This window comes from Haliotis rubra, unplaced genomic scaffold, assembly GCF_003918875.1.
Source record: "Haliotis rubra isolate DU_JTF1 unplaced genomic scaffold, ASM391887v1 Scf47, whole genome shotgun sequence".
Lineage (NCBI taxonomy): Eukaryota > Metazoa > Mollusca > Gastropoda > Lepetellida > Haliotidae > Haliotis > Haliotis rubra.
The window spans coordinates 882,876-904,037 of record NW_025767157.1 but is presented as its reverse complement, the minus strand read 5'-3'; the positions used below and the strand labels follow the sequence as shown (position 1 = coordinate 904,037).

Below are 21,162 nucleotides of genomic sequence, written 5' to 3'. Positions count from 1 at the left end.
GAGAAACAAACAAAGGATCACAGGAAAATTCAAGCGTTCCTTTATTATTTTCCAGTTTTCATCACCACAGCACTATTTAAATCTGGTGATGAAAACCAGTAAATATTAGAGGACAACGAAGTCCAAGGAAGATTTTGCAGTACGTGTGGGAATACTTAATGTGCAGAAAACACATCAGAAACTGACTGAGAGAGTGTATTTCAAGTTTTGGGAACATAACAAACCTTGAAATTTTGTCGTTTTCTATAGCTGATGGGAATGTCATAATTCAATGTGAAAATATTGATGTAGTAATAATGCCCTGCCATGACTAACTGAACCTTGAAGGAATGCTTAGTGTTCTTAAAGGTTCGTATGTGTAGGCTTACAGTTCCAAACTTGGGTAAACTTGCTCTCAATAAATGTTTATTTCATTAAATACATGGAGCAGTGTCATTCCAAATCATTGCGTCAAAAGTACTGACAAGGTAACATCAGAACAATTCCTCTCTGAGAACAAGGTCACTATCCAACTGCCAGGTGTGTCCACATGTTATTTCCGCCTAGAATGCACTTTACCGGGTGCAGACCTCGTTGCTCGCTGCGGGGCAATTATCGCGCTATTACGTTACCGCACTGTCTCAAGCACTGTCTCGCTATATCGCGGTAATCGCTCCGTCTCCCTTCACTTGCAACTTTAGAGTCAAACAACCCTTTACAATCCTTAGGGTTTAGGGTTAGGGTATGGCACCCTTTACGATCATAAGGGTTAGGGTTTAGGGTTAGGCACCCTTTACGATCCTTAGGGTTAGGGTAAGGGTTAGGGAACCTTTACGATTCTTATTTAGGGTTTGACTTATAATCCTATTATATCCAATTGAAACACATTTCGATCCATCCGGTACTCGTCAGTACAGTCCAAGAAATAATGGCGAGAAAAAAATTGAATGGGAAGGGCGTGGCACAGTGGGGCGGAAGCGTGAGAAATGTAAACAAACCATTGCGCATTTGCAGTGGTTTGTTTTCATTTCTCGCGCTTCCGACTCACTTCTGTGCAAATGACCTGTTAAACGAGCACTCATTAACTGTGATGGTGCTCAAGGTCCCGAGGTAGAGCGTCCGCCAATTACGTCACTAATTAACGAAGTCAGTAATCCGGCGGCGTTCGAGCCCCAGCAGCTCTAATTAATCTGAAAAAGTGCGCCCGGTAAAGTGCAGTACTCCCTTATTTCCTACTGACCAACATGGCAACACATCTTCCCATAGTTACCAAATCCACACTGACCACACAGACGTCCCTGCATGTCCCCAGACATTTTAACATTGAGATTCATGTGCCTGTTGCAGACGACACACTTGGCACTGGTAGGAGTACCTACACCGTGGAATGTACACAGACTAGCGGTGGCCGTCATGTGGCTGAAGACGTGGGTTCCGCAGATCACACACGAGGCCTGAGCCTGCCACCTGTTGGCGGGGTTGAAGCACTGTTGCTTGTGTTTACAGAAGGTGCAGATCATGACAGGCTTGCCGGACCAGGTTCCACCAGTCAGACGTGTGCACCGACACCACTGTAACATCAGAATAACATCATTTACAGACACCACTGTATGTATGTATTATGATTAATAATGTATGGTGTTGGGAAAAGCAGACTATGCTCAAACTATCAATTACCAAGCCTAAACACCCTGTCCATGACGTCTCTTATGACCATCGCAGAATCCATCACCTCTTTGTTTGTTTGTTCTCTGACGTCACACTCAGCAATATTCCAGCTATATGACACCAGTCGTAAACAATCGAGTGCGGACCAGACAATCCAGTGATCAACAGCATGAGCATCAATCTACGCAATTGGGATACGATGACATGTGCCAACCAGGTCAGTGAGCCTGAACACCCGATCCCATTAGTCACCTCTTACGACAAGCATGGGTTACTGAAGATCAATTCTAAACCGGATCTTCATGGGTTGTCCTCTGTGCATGCAAAGCTGTCGTTTTTATGTGATCTGAAAGTCACTTGTTACTACAAGCATTGATTACTGACTATCAATTCGAACTTAGATCTTCATCAGTGGAAATTCAACAGTACGAGTGTACAACTGTAGCATACCTGGAGATAGCTGCTCCTCTGGAAGGGGCTCACAGCCCAAGAGTCTTTATCAGTTGTCATAAACTTGGCCATCCTGAAAATAACAAGCAGCTGTGTTGTTCATAGTGTATCTTAGACATTTTATCACTGAAGGAACCAGTGATATTAAACTGGACACTGAAAAAGACAGCTGAAAATAATTTTAGCTTTTTCTTTGCTTTTGTATTGTAGATCTATGGGTGACAACTGGTATCTTACATCGACGATTCAACATTTCATATGACAAAATATGCCAGCTTTTATTTTTGGAGGCATTAAGTGACCTGTGTGAATATTGTTCCAATCCACAGTGACCAATAAAGCATCACGACAGGAACAACATTATCAAGACACATGAAACATCAGCGGCTTCATCTAGGTACAATGTCACGCTATCATCAACACACTGTAATCACCTGGGCCCTTATTCTCGAAAAGTTCGTAGCTCTAAGAATTCTTAACTTTGATTGTAACCAATGTGTTAAGAATGGGCCCGAGCGTAAGAAGTTCGTGTGGCTACAAACATTTCGAGAATAGCCAGCCTGGGCCTCATACCACAAGAACATCTCAGAACAAAGTGATTATAACTTCCTTACTTTAATACTGACAAATAGCAGGAATGGCAAAAATCACTTTGTGGAAATAGGCCCTGATCCTCATGCTGGTAGCATCTTATGTTTGCATTAACTCTTGGTCTCCATCCTGTGAGGAATACACTACTTCTGGAACTGAGACAACTGTGTTAGAGAGGTGCACAGAGGGTGGTATACAGCGTGGTATTCAGTGGTATTCCATGCCTACCTGTCTTTCAGACCAATGTTCCGGAGTAGGTCTGGCAGCAGCAAGGATCGGTGTTGAGAGTTGTCACTCCAGTACTGGTAGAAGTCTGCGAGGTGTTGCTGCCACTTCTTCCGTTCAACATAGGATGTGACCACGTGATCTTCAACTGCCTTCAGAACAAATAACGCATAAAACCCGAAATTAGCCCAGACCTTTTCACTTCCTATCCTTTTTTTAGTGAAGGAAACATTTCATATTTTCCCTGGGGTGTAAACATTTGTTTTAACAATTTATCTTGTTGTGATCACATATTTTTGTATTATAGTCCAGTCAATTTATGATAATACCCACCACAAATTGCAACAGATATGATTTCAACTGTTTTAAGACCCTGAACCATTTCTTTATAACATATAAAAAGTCTAGGAAAATCTCAGTAGTGGAACAAGGTCTAATTCGACCCTCAACGTCATAGGGGTCATCTTCGCTTTCGAAATCTTAGAAGGAAATGCAAACTTTTTTGTAATCTACTCAATTGTGTCATGTTATATATCAAATAAAAGCTCTGTTTACCTTGAGGGTCGAATTTGACCTTGTTCCACCACTGAGATATTCCTAGATTTTTATATGTTATAAAGGAATGGTTCAGGGTCTTAAAACAGTTGAAATCATTTCTGTTGCAATTTGTGGTGGGTTAGGTCAGAATCTTTCCAGGATGACTGGACTATTAAATGGATCTTAAAATCATCTTAATTTATTTCTATCATGTTAACTTTTAGTGCTATCAAAATCAGTAAACCAAACAAGAGCATCCCTAGCCTTATGAAAGCAGCAGATCATCATAGATTAACGGTTATATGAAAGAATCAGGTGTACTTTAATTTCTTTTGAGTATATAAAAGAAAGATTTTTTTATTATGGTCCTGCCAGACCAATTTTAATTCTTGTTTTACAGATTTTTGTCCTCAGAAAACCTAAATGGCACTCGGGAACAAAATCAAAAAGAAAAGTCAAAGTAATATTCCTTTAAATACTAAAAGTATTTTATTTTTGGCAATTTATGAAGTCTATATTTGGCAAAAAACAATCAAAAAATATTTTTTTGGTAAGTTTACATTTTTGGCCAATAAACATGAGGATTTTATTTTTTAAGGGGGAAAATTAATTTTTATTTTTTTCTTATTCTTGAAAAAATATGACCGGCGGATCCGTAAAGCAAGAAATAAAATTGGTCTGGCCTCAAGAAAAAATCAAATGATCAGACTTAATTTGTCCTTATATACTGACCTTCCATATTTTCTCATGTGAGAACGTGATGTACTCCCGTGGGAATCCGGCCACACGGAGGTAAGGTTTGAGAACTCTCCGGGCCTGCACCCAGTGAAAGGGGGGCACCTCCTCCTTTTTCTCCACATCCCCCAACAGTTTGAGGATGTCATCGGTCGTGATCCCCGACAGAGAGGTGCCAATCAGGCACACAGCCTGGTCCACAGATGACAAAAAGCAGGGTGAATCCACACAGAAATAAACCAAATTACACATGGGACCAAATTCAAACCTGTGGTTAGTGTGAGAGGAAAAGGGTCAAAGCAGACCAGTTCTATTTTTGTTCTAAGATTTTTCTTGGCCTATATGCAAAGAGGTAGATGGTGAAAAATAAAGAATGTCTTAATCAGTGAGTTATGATTAATGGGATGAACTATTACTTATTACTAGTCAATCAAATGCCATGAAATCCTTGCAATTTATCTAAAACCATAAGACAGTATGCTAATGTTACTTATGGTAAGTGAAAGAATACTGCACAAATGGCAACATCTTCAGACAGCTCTGGGGGTGTGGTAGCTTAGTGGTTAAAGCGTCCGCTCGTTGCTTTAGACTTGGGTTTGATTCCCCACATGGGTACAATGTGTGAAGCCCATTTCTGGTGTCCCCCACCATGATATTGCTGGAATATTGCTAAAAGGGACGTAAAATCATACTCACTCAGACAGCTCTGGGAACAAAAAAAAATAAAGTGTTTCTTGCCCTTGTTTAAACTTATATTTGAGTTGCTTTTAGCTAACAAACATGATATATCGACTAGTGGCCTTGACCCTAGTTTGCATGTACATGGATCAATGGTCAGATGCCTGTTCTGCTTTTATCCTTCTCTAGATGCATCATGACCAGGCTACCTTCTTAATGCAGCCAGTGTTGTCCTCAGCCAGGAGCCGTGTGAAGATGACGCCAAACAGTCCGTTGAGTGTGTCGGGCAAACTGTGGATCTTTTGTGTGACCATCTTGAAGTCCCCAAACACACGCAGCTCCTCACAGACGAGGGTCATCCACAGGGGGCTGTCCACCTTAGTGTCCTGGATCAGGGCGGTCAGCTGGTCCTGGTGCAGGTGCTGCAAGCAGGAATCTCATCAGTTAGGACATGAATGGGGATGAGTTGAATTGGGGTGAGATGGCACTGGACTGGGATGGGTGGGGCAACAAGGATGGGACAGGTTTGGAGGGATGGGTAGGAAGAGAAGGAATAATATAATATTTATTGCCGTAAGGGAATTCATTTAACATGTGAGCATCATTCTTACGTACCTTGTTGTCAAGTATGATACAGTCACAGTACCTTGTTGTATCTCCCCAAGTATGATACAGTCGTTAGTACTGTACCTTGTTGTATCTCCCCAAGTATGATACAGTCGAGTACTGCCTTGTTGTATCTTCCCAAGTATGATGGCTCTCTCCTAGTTCTCCCACTGTCATCCAGTAGCAGGGATGCTCCTTCAGCCTGGCCAGAGTCGTTAGTGCCAAGTAGTTGCAGCTCAATGCGATCACCCCAATGTTACTGTTGTATCTCCCAAAGTATGATAGTCGTTAGTACTGTACCTTGTTGTATCTGCCCAAGTGGCACTGAGGGGCTTTGCAACCAACTTAAATGGTATCTCCCCAAGCAGGTACAGCCTGATTCAGCTGGCAAGAATAGAATATAAAACAATAAATTGTATATGTCATGACCATATTTAGGAACCACTCCAATCAAAGGTTCGACAATTCAACCGGTTAAACAACTTTCAGTACGTTCCCAAGATATTTTTTATGGATTTCAGCTTCTTTCAGTGCATTTTTTCACAACACTTTGAGATAAATTTCAATGACAACATAAGACAAGATGAATCAGTAAATAGATTTCAGCACAGATACAGCTTCTGCCACTATGAATAGTGCATCTTGTGATTTGTCAATTTCAATTCATTAATCCATGTGTAATTTTGTTGACAATATATCACCAAATGATTTAGTTACAGTGTTGTAATATGAGTACTTTCTATTTACCCAGGCACATTAAAACCTTTCAAATGTACTAAATTTTAGTATGTTTGAAAAACCTGACCCCATTTTAATCCATGTATCTATTCACATATTGGACAGGGATTCAAACCAGTGCATTGAGTGTCATGAGCAAAACACACAACATACTGGGCTAGGCTAACAGTAATTATTTCCATGGATACCTCATTCACAGCATCGATGATGATGGTGAGCTTCTTCCCACTCTCATGGAACTTCACAAGTGCTTTGTTCAGAAGCTCCTGCTGCTTTTTGACTGAAGTGGAAAAATTCTCCTTTTCCTCTTCTGACACTGAAATGAAACGTAATCAGTCAACAGCTCTGAAGTATCGACTCCTGGCAACTCATTCAGTGAATCCTCCATGATGATATCGTCTCTTGCATATAATTTTATGTAATGTTGAAATACTAAGGGGTGGTGGGGTAGCCCAGTGGTTAAACCATTTGCTTGTCATGCCCAAGATGTGAAGCCTATTTCTGGTGTTCCGCCTTGATATTGCTAAAAAAGCAGAGTAAAAATAAAAAAGTTGTTTAAGAAACCGTCATCATTTATTTGTGCGTTTTCCCAGTTTGTTACAAAGGCGCATTGGCACCTAAAGGAACAGCGCGTAAAGCGAGATGCACGTGCGTTAACGGGTTCTCAACACATTTTTGAGCAGGCGAGATGACATGTACCCCAGCTGCACAGGCAGTACGCCCTATGTACTTAGTAATTGCATACTTGGGTCACCCCCTGTCATTTTCATCCTTGAAGAAATCACAGACTTTGTAAATTATAGACTTTCATTTTCTCTCACTTTGTCAATCAGCAGTAATCACATGTCTCTGACGTCACTAATGTATGTCCATCATGCCAACAGTGGTGTCTGTATGTCCATCATGCCAACAATGGTGTCTGTATGTCCATCATGCCAACAATGGTGTCTGTGTCCATCATGTGGTGTCTGTATCCATCATGCCAACAATGGTGGTCTGTATGTCCATCATGCCAACAATGGTGTCTGTATGTCCATCATGCCAACAGTGGTGTCTGTATGTGGAATCATGTGGTGTCTGTATGTCCATCATGCCAACAGTGGTGTCTGTATGTCCATCATGCCAACAATGGTGTCTGTATGTCCATCATGCCAACAGTGGTGTCTGTATGTCCATCATGCCAACAATGGTGTCTGTATGTCCATCATGCCAACAGTGGTGTCTGTATGTCCATCATGCCAACAGTGGTGTCTGTATGTCCATCATGCCAACAATGGTGTCTGTATGTCCATCATGCCATCATGCAACAGTGGTGTCTGTATGTCCATCATGCCAACAGTGGTGTGGTGTCTGTATGTCCATCATGCCAACAGTGGTGTCTGTATGTATGTCCATCATGCCAACAATGGGTGTCTGTATGTCTGTATGTCCATCATGCCAACAGTGGTGTCTGTGTGTCCATCATGCCAACAATGGTGTCTGTATGTCCATCATGCCAACAGTGGTGTCTGTGTGTCCATCATGCCAACAGTGGTGTCTGTATGTCCATCATGCCAACAATGGTGTCTGTATGTCCATCATGCCAACAATGGTGTCTGTATGTCCATCATGCCAACAATGGTGTCTGTATGTCCATCATGCCAACAGTGGTGTCTGTATGTCCATCATGCCAACAGTGGTGTCTGTATGTCCATCATGCCAACAATGGTGTCTGTATGTCCATCATGCCAACAATGGTGTCTGTATGTCCATCATGCCAACAGTGGTGTCTGTATGTCCAACAGTGGTGTCTGTATGTCCATGCCAACAGTGGTGTCCCATCATGCAATGGTGTCTGTATGTCCATCATGCCAACAATGGTGTCTGTATGTCCATCATGCCAACAGTGGTGTCTGTATGTCCATCATGCCAACAGTGGTGTCTGTGTGTCCATCATGCCAACAGTGGTGTCCATCATGCCAACAGTGGTGTCTGTGCCAACAGTGTCCATCATGCCAACAACAATGGTGTCTGTATGTCCATGCCAACAATGGTGTCCAACAGTGGTGTCTGTGTGTCCATCATGCCAACAGTGGTGTCTGTGTGTCCATCATGCCAACAATGGTGTCTGTATGTCCATCATGCCAACAGTGGTGTCTGTGTGTCCATCATGCCAACAGTGGTGTCTGTATGTCCATCATGCCAACAGTGGTGTCTGTATGTCCATCATGCCAACAGTGGTGTCTGTGTGTCCATCATGCCAACAATGGTGTCTGTATGGCATGAACAATGTTGTCTGTGTTACGTCAAGTGTAAAGCACCAATCACATCTCAATTAAGTTCATAGTGACAAAGTTTTGGCGAGAGTGAGTTCAGTTTTATGCCACTTTTAGCAATATGCCAGCAATGATTCACAGCAGGGGCCACCAGAAATGGGCTTCAAACATTTCACCCATGTTGGGAATTGAACCCGGGTCATGATATTTTGCCATGCAGGTCCACTAGGCTAACCACACAGCTCTGTTGTCTCAGATTTCAGCTACCAAGTGAGTGAGTGAGTTAAAATTTATAGTCACTTTGGCAATATTTCAGCCATATCGTCAGTTACTAATACCTATTCCATATGGCAATCTTTGTGCTAAGATAGTAATACACTTTTCTTTTGTTTACTGTTGTGTTGATTGTCATGTCATGGGTGCATGGTGGAATCCAGGACACAGGGGCGTGTCACGCTTAGAAACAGCGTTAGAAAGACATATAGGTTGAAGACCCTACCCTAGTACTATATAAAAGGAAAGGGATGTAATGACGAAACCACCCCATCCTCAATCAAAGTAAGGTTTCCCCACGTAAACTATTTTTAAGGCCCCGTCGAGGCCTATGGATCGAAAGCGAGATGATTTCCCTACAAAATGAGCTAAAAATGGTCAGAATCGGATCATTATTTCAAAAGTTAATACGCCACGACTCACCGAAAAAAGCTACCTCCGCAATTCCAAGCCAAAATCATGGATCACCCAAGACAGCGAAAACTCACCTTTTAAATTCGTTTATTAATTCCAGCCACGTTGACATCACCTATGTAGGGCTAGATTTGATCGGCAGCGGCATTCCACCGGTCTCAAAACTTATTGCAACATCTACAAATCATTTCCTCAACAGTAAGTAGGCATTTTATCCAAAACCATCGGCAATCATACTCACTTGTCAGCCATAGATGGCCTTGACATTCAAGTGATCTGAGCAGATTCGCAGAAACTGAATTGGGCCATCCGATTGGTGGAAGCCAATAAACTTCGATTGAGGAGGGGGTGGTTCCGTCGTTACATCCCTTTCCTTTTATATAGTGCTGGGGTAGGATCTATATACCTATACGTCTTTCTAACGCTGTTTCTAAGTGTGCCACGCCCCTGTGATCCAGGATACAGTTGCTCACCCTCCTCCTCTGTGAGCGCCTCCATTAATCGGAACAACATTTCCGAGGTGTTGCGGCTACGACTAGTACTGCCACTGAAGTGATAGAATATCTTGTGACCTTTCTGAAAACAAATCGAAACCATAATCATCTATTGCCCATGGAATAAATTCCAAGAATCTTACCTCCACATTTTGAATTCCAAATACTCCTTCTTTGTATCAGATTGCACTGGGATCACACACCAAGCACATAATGACCATTTGAGAGTTTCCATGGAAACAATGATTCTTTATGTTGCTAATGATGCTGATGTCTATATTCCCTGAAATCAGTGGAATCCTAAGAAATAAGCTATATTTAAATGCATTAAGGATAGGGGTGGGCGATAATACTGGTTAACCGGTATATTGCAATTTGAACTTCACAATACGACATATTGCGGTACACTTTTCGCGAACTGGTTCACTCGATATGACCGGTAATTTCCGTGACCAAGATCAGTAATTTTCGTGACGTAGTCAAAAATCAGATAAACATGAGTATATCCTTTATATCATTATGCATTAACAGTTTCGAGAATTTGAGGATAGTTTATTGGTCATATAATTGCATATAATTGCAAGTCCTGACAATGGCCAGTGGCATTGTTTCAAAAGAAAGGAAACAGTAATTTTATTACCTTAAACAATGTGTTACACTTTCACAATATATTGCAATACATGTTGCAATACGCCAACACATATCACGATATATCGCAATACGAAAATTTTGGCAATACCGAACCCTAATTAAGGATAATGAGAGATTCAGCATCAAGATGAGAGAAGGTTTGAAAACTAAAGACTTGATTGTGAAATCTGACCTCCATTGCTGTGAGGACCAGTTGAGCTAACAGTGAGGTCTTCCCCCATCCACTCTTGGCCTGCACCACACACAGCAGGTTATCCTTGGGGGTTAGGGTCCATACGTCTGGCTTCCCTGTGCAAATGTCACAACACTAAAAACAACTGATGACCTATTTTTTAAGATTACACAATGCCACCTAGAAAGTGGTCAAATGTAACGTATGTTATATTTGGGATTACACTTTCTTAGTAAAGTACAGATTCCAGTAATTTTTCATTTTGTGTCTTGATTTTGGTTTAAATCTGCACTCTCTAATTAACTCCGAAGCAGTACTCTGAGTAAAGCAGTCCTAGTTTGAGCCCTTAATGCCAAGCACCAGACAGGGTAACAACTAGTAGCATGTTTTAACATCTTTTCATGTGACGCAGATTGGAATCAACCCAGCAACTTTCCACTCTTCAGGCAGACAGTCCAGCAACTAAGTGATGAAGGTCAAGCAACTAAGCGATGAAGGTGGTCCTTAATCGATAGGAACAATCAGTACTGACATATAAAAGAACTTACTCTGTCCTACTTCCCCTCCATCTGAAATACAGAAAAACTCAAAAGTTCAAGAGCATATTTAAAAAATCAGGAAAAATGGGAACTAAAATTTGGTCAGCTTGCCTGGAATGAGATTTGTGCTAAGGTGTTTAGTACAACTCAAGAAGTGAAACTGCGCTGGTTTCAATATAGACTTGTGCACAATATACTTACAACAAATTCCTTTTTATTAAAACTAAAATATGTTCAGAATGATCTTTGTTCTTTTCGTCAGAGACAAAAGGAAACTATCGTCCATTTATTTTGGGAATGTGATGTTACTAACAACTTTTGGGATCAGTTTCTGAAATGGATAGACCAGTGTGGTCATGTATGCAATATGAAGCTAAGTGCCGAATTTATACTATTTGGAGTTCAAGAAAACATAATAACAGACAAAGTTTTTGATTTCATTTTGCTTTTGGCAAAATTGTTTATTTACAAATGCAAATTTCAAAATTCAAAACTTATTTTTAGCAGATTTGTAAAGGACCTGAACATTAGATACAAAATAGAAAAGGACATAGCTTTTAGAAACAGTGATCAACACAAGTTCTATCAGGCTTGGATGTTTTATCATGTACTTTTTTCATCATTGGAGCAGCAATAAGCAAGACCATTGAATATACATTTAACATGTGATACGAGGCCAGCAGATTCCTGTCGAGTTGTGTGTGAATGTAGGTGTGTAAGAAGGTGAATGAGTGGCTGTCCTAATGCAGAGAAAACCTTCTTCCTCTGTACATCCTATAAACACCCACGAAATACACTATTACTTGTATTGCATGCTGGAACTCACATTACCCTGGGTGTGAGCTACCTCATTTGTAACAGGGAAGGAGGAAATAAAATATGTAAAACAAAACAATATAAAAAATTCAAATCAAAGGAAACTGATGTTCAACATTTTGATGCATAATTTCTCCAACTAATTATGCATTTCAGTATTTACCCAACACTCTATCCTGCTACATGTTGATCAAAACCTCCTCTCACTTGTATCAATGTGAAATAAAGAATCTACATCATCATGCAAATAAGTCTGTTTAGAGTTGTTATTTACATCAGAAACCTAAGTACATATACAGGAATGTAGCAAGCCAATTTTTTCATGTAAGCCCGATATGTGGCAAAGCTTTATATTTAGATAGTATTGAGGGCTTGTCCAACCTTTAAATTTAGATAGTATTGAGGGCTTGGACATCCTGTAACCTTACATGTGATGTGGAGAGCAACAAGCAAGCAACAGTCATGTGTTAGCTTAAGCCGGGCTTGCACACAGTACAGTCATGTATGATGGTAGCTATGCCCCTGATATATATATGTGTATATGTTGGTTGTTCAAATATAGTGGAACACGAAATGTTCAAATTGCTTGAAATGTTGTAAGCAAAGAATATATGGTGATTCAACTTCTGTCAAGCTAGATAATTCCTGATCAATATGTAAATCATCAAGTCATACCGATTTTGTTCAGGTCACATGACCCTGGATTGGTCATGTATCCCATGAGTCTCTGCACTTCCTGTTCACGTCCGATCACAATCTCCGCCTTTTCAATGATGAAGATGCGTTGAAGTTCTTGTTCTGTAGGACAAACAAAGCAGGAGATAGCCAATATAGGACCAACACATTCTGACTTAAATTGGTGATAGTTGTTGAGAGCCATCATCAAGACTGTCCAGTTTGTACCTTTGTACAATTTTATTATATGGTCTCTAGTACGATGAGGTAACTTTTCTGGGAATCCAGAATTCCAAGATTCAGACTGGAGTAAGAGAAGTGAAGTGTATGTGAGATTTGGGTCAGGAATACACATTTTCTCAATGACCAAAGATAAATATGCACTTCCAGGCATTTTGGCAGAAACAGTCTGTGCAGTGCTTTAATGAAACAAATTTTATAAAGGAGCTCTATATAGATGAACTTGTGTATTCTCACCTTGTTCCTCCAGGGAAAGTGTTGCTACAGTCAGCTGCTCAGGGTATTTCCTGGTGATGGCCGACTTAAAAAACTCAAGACATTGGTCAGCAAACTCTTCCAGGCCAGTCAACTGCACCTGGATTGGGATGTACCCATGGTCAAACATGACAACAGACAGTGAAGAAAGCAGCAGACACAAGCAAGATGTCAGTTTCTGGGAGAGGACCTGACTGTCTCAGGTACACAGATGTATTATGAGCGCAATTGTCATCAAACTCTGGTTAAACAGTGTATTCCAGACAACCCATTATTTCTAATTAAATGCAATGTAAGTATTTTGTGGTATTTCTTGCTTTTAAAGGACAGCAAGTGTTTGCCACTAATATGGCAATATCCCCTACCGCTAAAGAATGGAATATTTATAACATATTTACTACTTTTTATTTTTTGCTCACATACAAGATGCCTGAAATCACAGGTGTCTGCATAATCACCCAATGTTGGCTGTCGGCATAATTGAAGACAATGGGTGCAATGTTTTATGAGATATCGCGTTAACATAAGTTTGAAAAGTGGTCAAAGTGTCGTGGTGACCTTGAAGACAAGGTCAAAGTCACCCAAATGTACTTGGTGTCTTGTGTAATCCCCAAAGATATGCTGTAACAAGAGTTTGAAATGTGGTCAAAGACACATTGGTGACATGAACAGTTCATGAATATACTGCGTGTAACAAATGTCAGTTTGAAATGGTGGTCAAAGTTCATGATATGATTAACAACAGTTTGAAATGTGGTCAAAGTTTCACCTTGAAAATGAGGTCAAGGTCGCCCAAACTGGTGTCTCTAATCCCCAAATGCTCATCCCAAATTTAAAATTTGAAGACATTGGGTACAACAGTTCATGAGATATGGCGTTAACAAGAGTTTGAAATGTGGTCAAAGTGTCGTGGTGACCATGAACATACGGTCAAGGTCACCGAAATATACTGGTGTCTGCGTAATCTCTCAATGTACGCTGTCACCACATTTGAAGACATTGGGTACAACAGTTCATGAGATATCGCATTAACAAGAGTTTGAAATGTGGTCAAAGTGTCGTGGTGACCATGAAAATAAGGTCAAGGTCACCCAAATATACTGGTATCTGCGTAGTCTCTCAAAGGTAGGCTGTCACCAAATTTGAAGACATTGGGTACAACAGTTCATGAGATATCGCATTAACAAGAGTTTGAAATGTGGTCAAAGTGTCGTGGTGACCTTGAAAATAAGGTCAAGGTCACCCAAATCGACTGGTGTTTGCGTAACCCTTAAATGTCGGCTGTCACCAAATTTGAAGACATTGGATACAACAGTGCATGAGATGTCATGTTAACAACAGTTTGAAAAGTGAAAGTGTCGTACCTTGAAGATGAGGGTCAAGGTCACCCAAATATACTGCTGGGTAATCCCAATGTAGGCTGTCACCAAATTTGAAGACATTGCAACAGTTCATGAGATATCAGCGTTAACAAAAATGGGAGTTGGTTAAATTCCGTTCATAGACAAAAGCATGAAATTGTTCGTAAGCATGAATATTGGTTTGTTTGCTTGCTGTTGATAGTATTAACAGGATTACATGAACATTAAATTTGTCAGAATTGTACTTATGATTTTAAGTTACCAAGGAATACATTTCAGCAACGTGGCCCTTACCAAAATTGACAAAAACTCGATTATGGTGCATAGTGAGATGATGTTATTGGATGGATACACAGAGATGTGTGATACATTCTGTGATGAATGGTGGCTCTGTACTGGCCTTACCCTCTCTCTTCCCGTGGATGAAGTTGTGCCAGCTGCCTGTACACTGTAGTTGAATATCTGGTCCGCAAACCGCTGCTTCAACCGCGCCTTAAACACCTGTTGATTTATAGTGTTGATCTTTCAACAAAACATTTAATGTAGACATATGTATTATTGGCTTCTGGGCTTGGCGTTCGACAAAAGGGTTAGAGAAAACTCAAAGAATGACTATCTGTTGCAGGGCAGATCCAGGATTTTGTTGGGGGAGAAACAGGGTGCACATGCCCACACACACCCTCTGGATCCGCCCTTGTGTTCTCCATATCCAGTATAGTCAAGGAGCCTCTGTGGCAGTGCAAGATTAGGGTAATCAATAACTAACTGTTAGATTTAGAGGTGAGGTGAAATTGGGTTTAACGTCGTGCTTGAGAATATTTCGCTCATATGATGACGTGCATGCGTGTGTATGTGTAGGTGCGGCTGCTTGTACTAGCCCAGACTAAAGCTGGTTTTATAGTGCTAGCTCACTGATGCTGCAGTGAAACATGACTACCCCACTCTTATACTGACTCGAGTGTCCTTGTTGTACCCATTAATGCCGAAAGGCCAGGCAGGACCAACAAGTACCATATTTAAACGATGTTCAAATCGATCCAGCGACCTTCCGTCTCAGCTTAACCACTACACCACGGAGGCGGTCGTTAGATTTAGAACATACTGGTGTTATATCTGGTGACTGAGTTCAAAAAGGTTCAGCTTTGTATGGTTGTGTACAAGACGAAGTTGGGGACATCAATAAACTGACCTTAAGATGCTCTCTCCCAATGTCGTCTGCTTCTATGAATCTGCTAATGTGAGTTTCAGGCACTTCAGACAAGAATGCAGGGTCACGAAGGAAGAAACGCTGCATTTGGGTTCTTTTTTCTACAAGCAAAAACCAACCATCATGTTAAGAATCTCAAACATAACAACATTTTCCAGGTTTTTTCTGAAACATGTGCCTGTCACCACCTATCATCAAACTATCTGATTCATTACCAATAATTAGACTGGTACAGTTCTTTGAACTTTACTGACATAGCCAGAGGAACTGCTAAGCCAACAATAACTTGTATGAAATGCTGCATGCTCTAGGAAAATAATCAACTCACCTGTATGTTCCATGAAGATAATTAAACCACCTTGTATGTTCCATGGAGGTAATTAACTTACCTGTATGTGTGCTGCTCCAAGGTAATTAACCCACCTGCTAATTAACCCACCTGTATCATCCAGAAGGTAATTAACCCACCTGTATGGTCCATGAAGGTAATTAACCCACCTGTATCATCCATGAAGGTAATTAACCCACCTGTATCATCCATGAAGGTAATTAACCCACCTGTATGGTCCATGAAGGTAATTAACCCACCTGTATCATCCATGAAGGTAATTAACCCACCTGTATCATCCATGAAGGTAATTAACCCACCTGTATGGTCCATGAAGGTAATTAACCCACCTGTGTGGTCCATGAAGGTAATTAACCCACCTGTATGGTCCATGAAGGTAATTAACCCACCTGTGTGGTCCATGAAGGTAATTAACATGAAGGTAATTAACATGAAGGTAATTAACCCACCTGTATCGTCCATGAAGGTAATTAACCCACCTGAATGTTCCATGAAGGTAATCAACTCACCTGTATGGTCCATAAAGATAATTAACCCACCTGGATGTCCCATGAAGGTAATTAACCCACCTGTACGCTCCATAAAGATAACTGACCCACCTGTATGATACATGAAGGTAATTACCTCACCTGTATGCTCCATGTAGGACCTCCATGAAAGTGATGGAGGTCCCTTCCACCCAGTCATATTTCTGCATCACCTCCTCAGTGATGTCACCACTCCCAGGGATCCAGCCATATCTGGACGGTCAGGGGAAGTAATCTCAGTTACCAAGTAAAAGATGGCTGCCTCGGATGTGAGTCAATTACTAAACATTTTTATTCAGAAAAATGTGTAATCCTGGTAAACAAACACTTATTCAAAGAAGTACATAACACAACATGAGACCGCCCTGACTGTAGACTTAGAATTCCATGAAGTTAAGTGAGGTGATTGAAGGTCAATTAAATAACAGCACTTGGTATCTGGATCAAATTAACTTCAACTGCCTGTGATCTAATTTCCATGAATCAAAACAGGAAATTCTGACTAACAGGTAGGTCGATGAAAAAGTTGTTGATCATGATATCAAACCTGGGCTAAGTACACTTCCTTGTGGAGTGCCATTTTCTATGATGTACATATATGCAAATTTCAGTGATACAGGATGGGTTAGCTACCCTGTAGGTTCCAAGTGTTAGTACACAAGTTAGCATAATTCTTTAAAGGTAGATGAGCAGCGTCTGCTGTTAATGTACTGGAACAGTTCACTTGTAATTATAACATTACTGAAAAAGGTTACCAGGACAAAAAGACTCTGCTATACGTCTTTATAGGCAACTGTCACAACAGCTCTATCAAATAGTTTCAACAAACTGACCACACGTTATGTTGAACTTGGTGAGGAGCAGGGTCAAAATCTAGCACTCTTACACAATCACAACTGTGAAGTGTTTTTTACCTTTCTCCCACCAGATTCAAAAAGAAAGGCTCTCCTTCGTTGACTTCATGACATGTGTCAAGCTCCTCCATGCAGATAGCGATGGTCTCCGCGGTAGTGGAATCCTGGGGCACACCCCAACGCAGGTCACAGTCGATGATGTGAATCTTCCTCTCGCTGCCCCATTCCCGTAACTCAGGGAAAACCTACAGGGCAATATGGCAGAAACTAATGTCATATAACATTAATGCATGGAATAGCATTATTACATATCATAATACCATAGCTCTTTGAAGGGTTGAATAATAACATCATACAACCATGATGCATGGAATAACAACAAATGATACGGTCGTCAGTCATAGAATAATAACATGCTATAGTCTTTGAGTTGTGGAATCATATAGATATGTAGATATACTCCTATACATGGTCGATGGCCTACATGTAAAAGATAAACTTGATTCATTGAAACAGAGTATTCGCTCATTTCTCACTTGTTTCCTATGTAGATGATGATATGTGCAGTAGTACTTTTTCAGAAAGTTTAACCACAGCCTTGTGCGTAACATGTTTCTATTTCATAACCTTGACCTTATCACTGAATGAATTGGTCTTGTACAAATTCCCTGAGACCTGTCCAACAGCCCACTGACCTTCTTGACGAGGATCTCTCTTTCATTGAAGAAATCAGTGAATGTTGAGGAGACAAATATGCGGACAGTCCTCCATCCCATAAACCCAGGAAGTCTAGGAGGAGGTGGCTGCCAGTCACGGTACTTCTCGTCTTCAGCATCTATCAGCTTCCAGCAACTCTCCACTTTCCTTGTAGTGTCGGACATCACTGGTTCCTAGAATTCACATGACAGTGTAATACAAAAGGAGAAATAGAAGCCAATCAAAGCAATGTATTAAAAGAGATCTATCTATCCCTCATAAGAGTGTCAATCAAGAAGAGTTTGTGAACTAACAACAAAACTGGCGTTGAGTGAGTGAGTGTAAGGTTTTACACCACTTTTAGCAATATTCCAGCAATATCATAGCAGGGGACACCTGAAATGAGCTTCACACATTGTGCCCATGTGGGGAATTGCAACCGGGTCTATGCCATGACAAGTGAATGCTTGAACCACTAGGCTACCCCAACTGGCATTGATTATTAACTGGCATACTAAATCAGCCTGACTACTCATAAAGTCAAACATATCCTTCATGGGCCAAAATATGCACCGGTGTCTGAGACTCTCACTATTTAACTATGATGATCAAAAGTGGATTGGGTGGTTGGCCTCACTGTCATGGTTGAGTGTGTGTCACTACCCAGCAGCATAGATAGTTGGTCACAATATCAGTACTGTAATGACCTCTGACATAAACACTTCTTAATACTCTGTAAAACATCATTTTCAGATAAAGTTCAGTGTTAACCAGTCTTTTGATGTTGATAAATACATTGATGTCTTACTCGACTGTGAATTTGAATGTATATCTGTAATGAACCACTGTTCGAAATACCTGCCTGCCCGAATGCCTGGGATGGGTTATTTTCAACAAAGACTGCCAGATTCTCAAATTCACATGCCAATGGTCTGGTTAAAATTTAGACAGTTATATGAAGACATTCATCATATTTCAGGATAATAAATCATTATTAATTCACTCATAAAAATAAATAATGAATTCCGATTGGATGATAAACTATGTCACTTGTCAAACCTAAATTATTTGCAGGCAGGTAAGTTTTGGTCAGGGCTGGCAAATTTTACATATAACCAGCCCTGTGGTCTGGCTGAAATTTGGGAAAGTTTCATATAATGAAATGAAACTGATCATACATGTCATATTTGGGACTCATCTAGTCTAGTTTGGGATCAGAGAAATGCATGACCAGATGGCACATGCTCCTTGTGAAGTCAATAATATGTCGATTCCTTGTGAGAGAAGTGGGACTGTAAAGGTAATGCATGTCTAAGTGAACCTTGCATTTAGAAAATACATTTTGAGAATTTCTAGACCAGTCCTATGCTTGGATAGCGATAAAAGAGACTAAGATGGTGACAGCACTTCAGACAAGAAGCTATGACTGACAATACACCCAGGGTATATGTCATTATACAATAGGCTGGAGAATCAAGGATGATTCAGGATGCTCTTGGCACAGTTACCTTCTGGTCATGTGACCCTTCTTCCTGTGACTCCTGCTGATGCTTGTACTTCTGATACATTTGTTAGGCAAGTAGTCTATCCAGAGTGACAATACAATCTCAGTAGAAACTACTCATGAGGTTACTGGCATGACTCTCTGGTAACATCCACAGCAATTCTAAAACAGACCACAGAAGGTTTGGTGAAATGGAGATTAATGTTTAAGATTATTGTTTATAGCAATGTTTTTATGAGCATGTGACAAAAGGTAACATGATTAATCCTCAAGATCTTCCACTCTGAGCCATGCGTTGAAGGCAACTGATGAACCACAATGAAGGGTTACCCTCTCAGCAGTGACACAAGCCAGTAATGGTGATGTCACACACCTGTATGTACACTGAATTGAAGAGTGAGTGAGGTATTATTGTTTTCATATTCTTTTCCTAACTAACCAGCATCATTGGGTAAAGTTAGAAATATATCATTGTATGACCCTATTAGATGAACCACCACACTTAACATAATACACATGTGGAGCCCAAGGGGACTCATGTAGACCTTAACACACCCATGTGTCCATGGAGTAAGGAAAGTCTATTAAGTTCATTCAGACACGACTTTGTTCATGTTACTATTAAATCAAATTTTGTCATAGAGACAGTAATAGAGTATTCATCGAGAAACTGAGTAATTTCACAGAGACAGTGCCTCAATATGTCTAAACAAAGTCTAGATCCTGCCAGCAAATGAGATCCAAACAATGACGTTTTGCTCCCTTCAATGTCTGTAACCAATACATCTAACCTGAATTCATATAGATAATACAGTGACATACGTTGAATGGATTTTTCTTTTTTTCCTTTTAGAAAATGTCAGATTGTCTACCAGAAAGATTTCGTACCTTACAAATGAGAGTCACCCTTACCCTGGAGGTGATCCTAAATCCTGTAACAGGGGCTTTCGAGCAATAAAAACATTGAAATAAAAAAAATTAAAAAATTGCAGTGACTCTAACATCACATTTGAAAGAATCACTTCAGGTACTATGTAAGAATGTAACAACTTATGTGATGTGTGTTTTTCAACGATATTTACATACTTATCATCAATGATCTCTCAATCATCGACAGGTTAAACAGTTTTTCTGGGAATGAATGTAATGTGACAACTGTGCAATATGCGATTTTCCATCAAATATTAAATTCTGTCAGTTCAAGAACAACATTTTTCATATATCGGGATACAAATTTACTGCTAATTTACATTCCCATTATTTGCTTGAATCCCTCGCAAATAACTGAAGGGAACGTACAGCCGACTCTACATCTACTGTCATCTGTTGGTGGAAATGGAGTGTCCGGCATACACTGGGTCAAAGGGAAGCGATGTGCTGGTTTATTTCTGGGTCGCAGCAATTTCTCCCAATTTCTGTTTTTCTAGCAGACAGCTTGCTTCCTGGTTTCACATGTTTTGGTAACGGGTCACTACAAATCACATCGCAAATCTTCAAACGAAATATGATTCTTTTATTTATAACATTTTGACGCTGTATTAATACTAAAAATGTCGAATCTTGGTAACCGATGTTCAATGTATATGGGTATACAATACATTTCACGAAAAGAGATCCGCCCCGATTATTATACTTATTATACTTAAGAATAGATGGGGTTTTATTTATGAAAA

The 21,162-nt window shown here is 40.4% G+C and overlaps 1 protein-coding gene across 1 annotated transcript; it reads right to left on the bottom strand.

The window, feature by feature from the left end:
- Positions 1-606: 606 nt before the first annotated feature.
- Positions 607-20,950, bottom strand: LOC124290565 (telomerase protein component 1-like). Its single transcript, XM_046727311.1, is given in 20 exon segments — positions 607-1,550; positions 2,098-2,170; positions 2,917-3,065; positions 4,183-4,377; positions 5,073-5,285; positions 5,554-5,737; positions 6,361-6,523; positions 9,623-9,725; positions 10,467-10,582; positions 11,015-11,035; positions 12,497-12,619; positions 12,974-13,091; positions 14,758-14,853; positions 15,542-15,637; positions 15,639-15,660; positions 16,538-16,648; positions 17,350-17,534; positions 17,985-18,179; positions 19,494-19,651; positions 20,789-20,950. Coding segments are annotated over 19 exon segments (2,562 nt in total). The 5' UTR covers positions 19,554-19,651; positions 20,789-20,950; the 3' UTR covers positions 607-1,211.
- Positions 20,951-21,162: the final 212 nt, after the last annotated feature.